Here is an 11021-nt window from a genome sequence, read left to right on the forward strand (position 1 = left end):
ATTGATGTTTCTCTCTCATCGATGTTTCTAACTATCTCTTTTCCTTCCTCTCTATAAAAAATCAATAAAATATATATATTTTTAAAAGTACATGTTTAAGGTGGAAATAAATTCAGAATTTAGGTTAAAGATGGTGAGACATAGAAACAGATGAAAGCAATTTAGCAGACAAAGAAGTAAGAGAAAATAAAATTATCTCAGAAAAAAATATATATTGCTGGCTTCATTATATCTTCTATATATATATATATAACAGCATAATATGCAAATTGACCAGATGGCAGAATGACCAGTTGGCTATGACATGCACTGACCACCAGGGAGCAGACGCTCAATGCAAGAGCTGCCCCCAGCCTGCAGGCCCCGATCACCCAATGGGGAATAGGGAACCGGGGGTGGGTGGTGGTGGACACAGGCTGCACCAGGGCCTGATCACCCAGGTGGACAGGCAGCAGCATGGCAGGGGCCAGGCTGGCTGCTGGCAGCTAGGGAAGATTGGCCCTGATTGCAGCCCAGGCCTAGGGATCGTCCCCATGCATGAATTTCCTGTGCCGGGCCTCTAGTATGTATATAAATATGTTGAAATTATTGTATTTAATTAAAAGAAAAACAAATTACAGATCCACAAAACAATATGAATGAATCTCTAAAACATCAGAAAAAAAGAAGTCAGACATAAAAGAGTATGTAGTATATCATTCCATTTATATGTTATTTAGAACAAGCACAATTAATATAAGATGATGTAAATCAGAACAGTTGCTGTCTGTGGGGAAAGAATTGCCTGGGAAAGGGTACCAGGGAAATTTCTCGAGTGTGAAGATGTTCTGTATCTTGCCTAGGATTGTGGCTACATAGATGCAGACAACTGTCAAAGCTTGTAAAACTAAATACTTAAATGTACTATAGCTACTGACCCAAATTCAGATAATTGCACCCCATCAATAAAGAGCAGATAAATTTAGTCTCATGAAAACTACTACAGAGGATGGAAAGAGAAAGATCCTTCCAAATTTTTTGAAGATTACACAAAATTAAAACCAATAAATCTCATGTTAGTGTAGAAATGCTAGATAAAATATTATCAAATAAAATTCAGCAGCACTATAAAAGATAACATATTACAGCAAGTGGAGTTTATTCCAGAAATGCAAGGATAATTCAGTACTAAGATAATTATTAATAATCATGTTAATAGATTTATGATGAAAAATGCATGTTTATATGGATCCTAAATGGATTTAAGACAATTTGATATTCAGTTTTTATAAGAAATAAAAGTAAAATGAGTAGGTAACTACATTAAGCTATATAGTATATATTAATATATTAAAATACATTTAAGCTATATAGTATATATTAATATATTAAAATACATTTCTTCATATATTACAATAAGGCTCATCTCAAAAGCATTTCCTAGAAAATAGACAGACTCAATTAAAATCAGGAACAAGTCAAGTATGGCCAAATATATTACTATTTAGTATTATTCAGGAAGAACTCAATAAGCGATACAATAAGAAAAGTAAGGAATACAAGGTACAAACTTTGGAAATGAGATAATATTATCAATGTTTGCTGATATTACTCAGCTTCTAGAAATTTCAATTCAGTAAGCTAAATATATATTGACAGTCTTTATATGTACAACAATAATCATGATTAGAAGCACCTCCCCAAAAAGTAAAACGCCTAGAAATAAATTAGAACTAGAAAGAGAAAAACTAAAAATGATCCTCAGAAACAAAAACAAACAACTGGAAGGGAATACCATGGCCTTTCATTAGGAAGAATGAACATCCTAAAATGTTAACATGATCCAAATAAAATTTAACATGATTCAAATAAAATTACCAATAATAATTTTTAGAAGGATATAATTTAGACAAGCTGAACCAAATTTTGTGTGGAAAACCAAACATGCAAAAATTACCAAGAAAATAATATTTAAAAGGAGGGTAATATGAGGGTGACAGCCCCACCAGATGTTAACATTTATTATAAAGCCTCACTAGTTGAAATATATTATAAAGCTTCACTAATAAAAAGAGAGATGGAATGGAATAGAAAGTCCAGAAACTGGCCTAGACATACATGAGATCAGTTAGGGAAGGATGGACCTTTTGCTAGCTGATGGTGGAACTACTGAGTTTAAGTTTATGTAATAATTTCCTAAATGATTATTAATAGATAAAAGTATTAAAACTGAAAAATAAAATCTTAAAGGTAGCAGAAAAAAGCATGGCTAGAAAATGTGTTTATATCTCATTATGGATAATGCTTTTTAAAGTATCACACTAATTTCAAAGATAAGAAACGGATAAGGTTCATTGAGTCCATAAAAAATTAAAAATATTCTTTATTTGCGTAGCCGGCGTGTCACAGTAATTGAGCTTCGATCTGTGAACCAGAAGGTCATGGTTGAATTCCCAGTCAGGGCACATGCCCAGGTTGCAAGCTCGATCCCCAGTGTGGGGAGTGCAAGAGACAGCCTATCAATGATTCTCTCTCATCATTGATGTTTCTATCTCTCCCTCTCCCTTCCTTTCTGAAATCAATAAAATAAAAATATTTCCTTTGGCACAAAACATCATAATTACTGTCAAAAGAAAAATACAAAATATAAAAAATGTAGATATATACAACAGATATATGTATAATATGTATAATTTTCCTAATATATAAAGAATTCTTATAAATCACTAAAAAATAGAAAAAGTGACGAAGAAAGATAATTATCTGTTAAGGCTGATGCTCAACTTTGTTTTTAATAAGAGAAATGAAACAAAAATACAGTGAAAAAAACAAACTACACTGAAATACCAGATTGGTGTTTTGCTACTGGTATAGAGAAAGAAATACTTTCATATAGTCTTTTTGGAGGTATTAACATAGAGAATTAAATAATGGCTTTCAAAATTACAGTTATACACACCCTTTGATTGAATAATTTCATTTATAGGGAAATATCCTAGGATTGCAAAATGTATATATGAGCACCATTATTTATTGCAATATTGCTTGAACTTGCAAAAAAATTGAAAACATCCCAAACTTCTAGCTAGTCTGCTCTCAACTCACAAAGCTAGGCGGGTCTCTGTTCTCTCAGATTAAGGGCTGTCCTTTTCTTATGCACACATAGGCATGGCATGAGCTAGCATTTATTTCTCAAAGGGGGAACTTAAAGACTTGTGAATTAATCCCACAATTTTTATGATTTTTTAAATCCTGTATTGTTTTGCCCATACGTAACTTAATTGCACTTTTACCCAACTTGTCTTTATCAAGTTCTTCCAAAGCATTTTTAATCCAGTTTTAATAAAATAGAAGCAACTCTTTCTGCAGGCACAATTCATCAGTTTGTATAATAATTAAATGAATTATGTAACTAAAGTGTTATAACTAATATACCCATGTTCAGAAATAAATAGAACTGACTCTTGGCATCGGCTCATTTGGGAGCAGTGGTGCTCTGGCATCATGGAGAGTAGCCTGTCAGCTGCCAGTGCTCACCAGCCGGGAGAGCAGTTGGTGAATCTGAAAGAGGGGCTGGGGAGCTTGGGTTAACCCAGCAAGTTGGTTAAATGGTCATTTAAGAGAGCTTTTACTGCATACTGACAATAAATAAAGAATAATCCATTATGTTCCAAAATAAATAAAATGGGAGTGATCCTAATAAAAAAAAGATTTGCTAGTATCTTCACATTTTTATGTTATGAGAGCTCTATCTTCTTTTATTACTTCCATATGAGCCTGCATTCTTTCCAATATGTTACAGGCTTTGGTCAAAGAGTTACAAGTTGATGTCCATACAATAAGGCGACAAATCAGAGAGCTTAAAAGAATGCAGAGAGAGAAGGATGCTCATAAAACCTCAACTCATAAAGCCCAGACCCTGGCAGCGTCTATCCTCAACATTTCACCATCGGATCTGGAGGAAATCTTGGACACAGAAGATGAAGTGGTAAGATCACTTAAACATTTATTAATAAAGGGCCTTTGCACATTGAATTTAAGTGCATATCTTTATTTTCAAATTCTTAGAATTTATCTTTAAGACAGTATTTATGAAGGTAAGATTATTAATGCACCAATGAAAGATACATCAAGAGTATTAACCAACTCTAAAACCTTTAGAGAAATTTAACTGTAATATGGGAAAAAAGCAAGTACATAAAACCTCTCGAACTGCTTGTTTGTTATTCAGTCAGTTATCCTTTCCTATCTGTTTTCTTTAATGTAATTAATCATATATCCTGTAAGCTAGTATTTTTAGTTAAGCCAATTTGAATGGATTTAGTGTAGTAGGGTCACCATTGATTTGGGGATTCCTTCCTCCTGTGTGAGATTGGAAAAAGTAATAAATCTAGTGGCTTTCTTAGCTTAATTTAATTTTTGTTGACGAAGTTAAAAATATGTTGATTCCTTTAAATCAGGTAAAATATTCCTGTCCAAGTGAATTTATGTGCATGGAAGTATAGGTCTCCAGTGGCATCTCTGTACCTCCTGGGAAAGGCACTGTACTTTTGACATAGTTGTTATCTCATAAACAGCAGAATCCCATCCTGTACACCAGGGGTGGGGAGCGTCCAGCCCTGTGGGCCCCATAAGGCCTGAGAAATCCTTTGGCCTGGTGTTGCCAAAGCATTAGGGGTGAGTTCATTAAATGTTTGACCAAATATAGCAGGCTAATTTTTAAGTGGATAATTTTGTATGGCCCACGAATGATGCTATAAATACCCACATGGCTCTTGCAGGAAAAAGCTTCCCACCCCTGCTATATACGATCTGTGAAACCTGTGGAGGATACTCAACCCCATTCCACTGTTAAGTCTCTGAAATTTAATACCTTAATATTCAATTTTTCATTGTTTGGAAAGATAAAAGAGATGACAGCACCAGCAGCTTCCCAATAAATATTTGCTCAGTGAATAAAGAAAATGTTAGATTGACATGTTTGTGTAAGAACATTCTCCAGTCTTCCATCAGCTTCTCAAAGGGCTTCTAGAGTAGAGAAGAGCTACAACTTGCAAAGGATATGTTGTTTGTCTGGTGTTTTCATTTTTTGCTTACTAAATATTCAAAAAATTTTATTTTAAATTTTGAGATAATTTAAATAAAACATGAACACATTTCTGTGGCATTCCACCCATTATAATAGAGGGACTGGCTCCTCAGTTTAGTTCAGCTAATATTTAGTGAATAGCCATCTGTGCCAAGTATTCTGCTAATTTTTTTTTTGCTGGCCAGTTATTTATTTGCTTTACATATTATCTTTTTAAAAATTTATCTTTATTGTTAAAGGTAATAGAGATGTCCTCCTTTTTTCCCTCATTGATCCCCTCCACCCAGCTCCCGCCCCCTCTGAATCATTATCTTTCCATAGTTATGCAGATATGCATATAACTTCTTTGGTTACTCTCCTCCTGCCCCTGCCCCTGCCCCTGCCCCCTTCCCTCTGAAATTCATCTGCCAAGAATTCTTTAAAAAGTGGTCAGAGGAATCCTGCAGAGATTATTTTCATCCTGTGGGTGAGTAGGAAAGTGAATTATCAGTTTCCTCTTTTCATCACTTATCCACACTGTCCATAGCTTTTTACTGAATATTGAACTTTGAAGTATAGAGCATTATAAGAGACTAGTAGCCCTGCTTACGAATCCGTGCACCAGTAGCTTCCCAGTAGCTCACTGTTGCCCTTTAGTAGCTCTCCCCCTGCTACCCCACCCTCCTGTAGCTCCCCCACCCCCTCCCCTCCCCCCAGCTTGTTGCCCTGCCCTCTCTGCTTCCGCCTGTTGCCCTGCCCCCTCCTGTAGCTCTCTGCTGCCTGCTTGTAGCTCTCTGCCCCACCCTCCTGCTGATCCGTGATCTGGTCATTATGCGGTCAGTCGTTACACTTCACAGTGTAATGACCATTTGCATATTACATCTTTATTATATAGGATAGTATCAGATATAAGACATGCAGGAAATAATGCTATCTGTAGCGAGGGTATGAAATATATCTTATTATAGACTTAATTAAAAATTTGTTGATTCATAATGAGAAAGCTAACAAAAATTAAGTGTAAGGCCTCCACTCTTGCCTAAGGGTTTTAAAACATGCAGATTTAGCAAAATCCCTAGTGTGTGTATGTGTGTTTGTGTGTGCATGTGTGAACACAGATACATATTTTTGAAGATGGGACCCCCCTACCCCTGCCTTTGTGTGGTCTCAAAAGATGCCCTCTCTGGGCTTACAAGTTAGAAAAAAGCATCCCTTCTGATTGGACAAATAAAAAAGGATCACTTTATGGTCCCAAAGAATAAATGACACCCTCCTGTGAAGAGGTGGCTCCCCTGCCTCTGGGCAGATGCAGTCTGGAGCCAGAGGGCACAGCACTGCAGTGTGCATCTCACACAAGGTTGGGTGGAAGTCCTGCAGAAAGCAAAAGAACTAGTAAAAACACACTGTTCTGAGAAGGATCGGTACATCTCAATGTATTTACTAGACATAACTATAGATCAGAGCCTGTTTAGACTGGTCCCTGAATCTTTCAGATGTCTGAAGGGTTGACTGACTTACCCAACCAAGCAGAGTTCAAACCACCTAACATTCCTTAAGCTATACATCAAACCCTAGTAAATTCATGTAAAAAATTGAGATAACCTATGTGAAGTATCTAGCCTGATACCTGGCATACAGTAAATTTTAACAAACGCTAGCTTCCAAATCCCTTCCCTTTTTGAAAAGTCCATTTTTTTAAAAAAAATGAATTATGAGTTTAGTAAATAATCAACTGCACATGTGAATATATTATACTTTTAGGAATATTTAACTTGATAATTGATGGGTTAAAAATACTTAGTGACTTGCAGTACGAAGTTGGAGTGTCTGTTCCTGGCCTATCAGTGAGTTACTGGATATTTTAAATAAACAAGCCTACACCAGAGCCATGCCATATTATATTTTGATTGTAATTGTAACAACTACTCTTTAGTTATCTATTGACAAGTCAGATTTTTTAATGTTATCTTATGAGGGTCACTTGTAAATAAATGATTCTTTTATACAGCTGCATCTTATTTTTCATTTTATTTTAATTGCTTTCACCTCCACCTCTGTTCCTACCTTGAGCTCCACTGTGAAAACAGAAAAAAAAAATCCCTGACTTATATGGTCAATATAGAATTACAGCTTTATCTTCCATATGTATGTAAATATTTAGAAATTAAATATTAAAAGCATGGCTTTGAATATTCTCTACTTTTGAAAGACCAGGCTACTCTTCGTTGAATCCAGTTTTACTGATATCTCTCTAGATTTATTCAATATTTAATAGTATGAGCAACTTCATTTATATACAGTTAACACCAGTGTTTTTACTTTCCTCCTTTAGGAACTCAAAAGGACAAAGATAGATGCTGAAAATGACAGGGAGTGGCTGTTGTATATTCAGAAACTTCTTGAAGGACAGGTATTTCATTTTCTACTTCATAGATGAAAACTAGATAAGAATTCCAAGCCTTATATTTTTACCAGGTGCCTAACTTTTTGCTTATGCATTATTTGCTTCTGTTAGGTATAGAAGTATTCCAATAGGTAGACCAGAAGTTAACTCTAGTTGTACTCCTGGACTTAACAAATGAAGTAGATGCCTTGGGAAACAGCCAACATGTATCTTAGCAAATGCATTAATTAAATTATTGAGTCAACCTCTATGCTTCCTAGACTGAAAAGGATCCATTCTCTCAGCCCTCTTAGGAAAAGAGATTTTTTATTATGTGTCTTTAAAGTTAGTGGTTATATGGACACCTGAGGAGTTCATGGGTTTCAGTGACCTTTTACTATGGACCTGTTTCCAGTCAATTCATGTTTTCCTCACAGCCAGACAGCTGTTTATTACTGTGTCTTCCTGCATTCCCTACAATATTTTCTACTGAGACCTCGAGCAGCTTGTTAGTGGGAAGTAAATATTGATTTGGCATCCTGTCAATGCAGAAAGAATGAAAAAATTTCCACCAGAGGCCCCTCAAACATTTTCCTATCGACATTTTCTGGGCCGCGTGGAAAGCTGCATAGAGGATGACAAGGCCAAGGCGAGTGGAGGTCCCGGAGGGGTCTATTGAGACTGCTGCTGTGACCTGTGTGATACTTTTTCCTCCCTTTCAAGTATTTTTTAATACACATATAGTCTGCCGGGAGGCGCCCCTCTTGTAAGTGATCAAGGGCAGTTTATTGGCAGGTGAGAGCCTTGCTTTTCTAGTCAGAGCCAGCTTTTGTTTCCACATCACTGACAGCATGTAATGTATTCTAAAACTTTTTCGTTATAGTTTTTTTGTTGTTGCTCAACCTAATTGTTTATTTTAAAAATAAACTGGAATAAAAAGCAGCTAAAACATATTTCTCAAAATAGAAAAAAAATATTGTCCTGTGAGTTTTGGAAAGTCGTAAATGTTTCTGTATGAAGATTAAAAATAAAGGCTGATATTAAATGAATCTTATTTTACATTTATATTAACAAATGGAGTTGTCTATGCTTTAGAAAAAGCCAAGAAAAGTAAAGAATATCTGAACTATTCATATTTTTAGTATCAGTTTTATATATTTTGAAACTGTATTCAATAGTAAAAGAAGGTGATTGGCAATCTTTATATTAAAATTATTTAAGTGCAGGCGTGCAAGTACTAAACATAGCTTTCTACTGTGACCCTTGCTTTTGAGAAGAAATACCATTTGTTAATCATATCACATGCCCAGCACCAGCACCCAGCCCAGTGCCTGGCAGATCAAAGGAGTTCAGTAATGATTCTTATGGCCTGGTGTGGGGTTTTTTTTCAGCTGAAAATAATAAAAATAAACTTTTTAATGATTTTTAAAGCTCAACTTGTAAAAATGACCCTTCAGTATGGAAATTTTTGTCATCATTTTTGAACATAAAAATAAAAAAATCCATATGTATAAATCTTTATTGCATTTTACAAAAGCTATATTGACACCAGGCCTGGGTTTTTTTGACTCACACATGGAGATGTACACACACACACATTCTATGTGTCTGGATGTACGCTTAGTCTGGCCAGTTAGTGTAAAAAAATCCCTTTAGAAATGGCATTGGACTGCTTAATACTGTAGTTTGATATAGTGCCTTTTTGTGCCACTGAAGCCTGGACCCTGGAATGTAATTGCCTGGCAGTATTGATCTAATTGCCCAGGTTTATTTGTGGACTCCTAATTATTGACTGAGGTAAATTTAATTGAGCAGCCTTTATGAACACTGGGAAAGCGCTGCTGTTGCTGCTACACGTAATGAACTGCAGTGTGTGCCTTTAGATCATTTTTCAAGCTAATTTTATTCCACTGTGACAGCATGATAACATTTAAAAAGTCAAAGACTTTTTATTTTTATTACTGACATAGGTGGTTTTGCTGATGTCTTTGAATTTTGTGAGAAAAAAATAGAAACTTCATTGGTTGCACTTGAATGTCACTTTATTCTAATTATGCCCAAGAGAAAAATCTATAAAATGGAAAACATCTCTTTTTTTTCTAGCCTACTTTTCTTCTCTCTCAATTCCAGCAATTACATTTGTCCTGAATTTTAGAAAAGGTTTTCTTTATTCACCAGTTTTTTAGAGTCTCAGTGATACTCATGGGATTGTGTGGGCAAAACGTAGATATGTCCATTCATACAATTTATTTTATGATATACAGCTTCGTGTATCTGAGGTTACATGATCTTTAAGCTGTAGGACAATTGTGTGCATTCCCTAAAATAAGTACTAAAAAATTCAGTGTTGGTATTTGATTATTAAAATATTTTAAAAATAAAATTATAGAAAAACTTTTCTTTTATGACCTTCCTCTGGGTTGGCCGCTTTATGTCAGCGATTTTCAACAGGTTTGCCACAAGATTTTATAAAACATGCAATACTTGACTATTTATTGAGGGGCACTGAGCTCTTTTCCCTTAGATTATCAAATGGAAAAATGACCACAGCCGACACAATAGCCCTTTGGTGTGAATGCCCTGATTTGAACCATAAATATATAGGTCATATAATAGAGTTGCATCTTATTGGTCATGTTGCATAATAAGGTTGCATCTGATTGGTTAATTTTTGGTACCAGAAATCCTTATATAAAAGTATAGGCACATGATTTTTTTTAAAAGTCACTTTGATAATTACTCTCTTTGTTTTGGTAAATCAATGAAAATTATACCTATTTTGGTGCGATTGGCAAAAAATATATTTTTTGGTGTGTCCCAGAATTTTTGTAATTAGTTCATGTGTCCCATGAGATGAAAAAGGTTGAAAATTGCTGGATTATGTAATAGAAGTCTGAGATCATAGGAGTTGATCTGGTCTGTGGTTTTCTCTTTTGTGTAAGGGTTAAGCCACAGAATTATTTCCTGTTAAATAAGCTTCTCTGTATTCATTTGTTGAAAATTTATATTGATAAAATATTAACCACAAAATAAAAAGCTGTTCTGCCATGTGGCAATATGGGACTACACAATAATAATACCTACTGCTACTGTTAGCCAAAAGTACATGAGAACTAAAAGGTCTAAAACCTTAACATGCCTATATTTAATACAGAATGCAAATATATGTCCTCGTTACTTCAAGTGCTTCTGATGCAGCTGGTACTTTTAGATATTTGATCTTTATCAGCACCTACCCTTTATTCCCACAGATTTCTAATAAGAATCACACTGAAAAAATATTTGTAATACCTACTTGTACTTTTTTATGGCATAACTGCCTTATGATTTTTTTTCTTTGTAACTCTTTTGGGTTCTTTTTTAAAAAATAAATCTTTATTGTTCAGATTATTACAGATGTTCCTCTTTTTCCCCCCATTGCTCCCCTCCACCTGGTTCCCACCCAACCCCATGCCCATACTCCCCACCCCACCCCCACTGTCCTCGTTCATAGGTGTAAGATTTTTGTCCAGTCTCTTCCTACACTCCTCATACCCTTCCCCCTGAGAATTGTCATTCTACTCCCTTCCTATGACCCTGATTCTATTATAT

At 35.2% G+C, this 11021-nt stretch overlaps 1 protein-coding gene across 7 annotated transcripts in view; it reads left to right on the top strand.

Moving 5' to 3' along the window:
* The window catches only part of CNTLN (centlein), a 268476-nt gene that overhangs the window by 249748 nt on the left and 7707 nt on the right, over nucleotides 1-11021 (top strand). For 5 of the 7 annotated variants that reach the window (XM_015564722.1, XM_015564724.1, XM_015564723.1 and 2 more), the window contains 2 exons: nucleotides 3782-3967; nucleotides 7380-7457. In XM_015564722.1, the coding sequence (XP_015420208.1) occupies nucleotides 3782-3967; nucleotides 7380-7457 (264 nt within the window). Of the gene's footprint in view, nucleotides 1-3781; nucleotides 3968-4439; nucleotides 4475-4556; nucleotides 4657-7379; nucleotides 7459-11021 lie in introns of those variants that run through there. The other 2 variants (XR_001514051.1, XM_015564726.1) reach the window with 2 other exon arrangements.

The sequence above is a fragment of the Myotis davidii genome, unplaced genomic scaffold, assembly GCF_000327345.1.
Source record: "Myotis davidii unplaced genomic scaffold, ASM32734v1 scaffold197, whole genome shotgun sequence".
In the NCBI taxonomy this organism is placed as follows: domain Eukaryota; kingdom Metazoa; phylum Chordata; class Mammalia; order Chiroptera; family Vespertilionidae; genus Myotis; species Myotis davidii.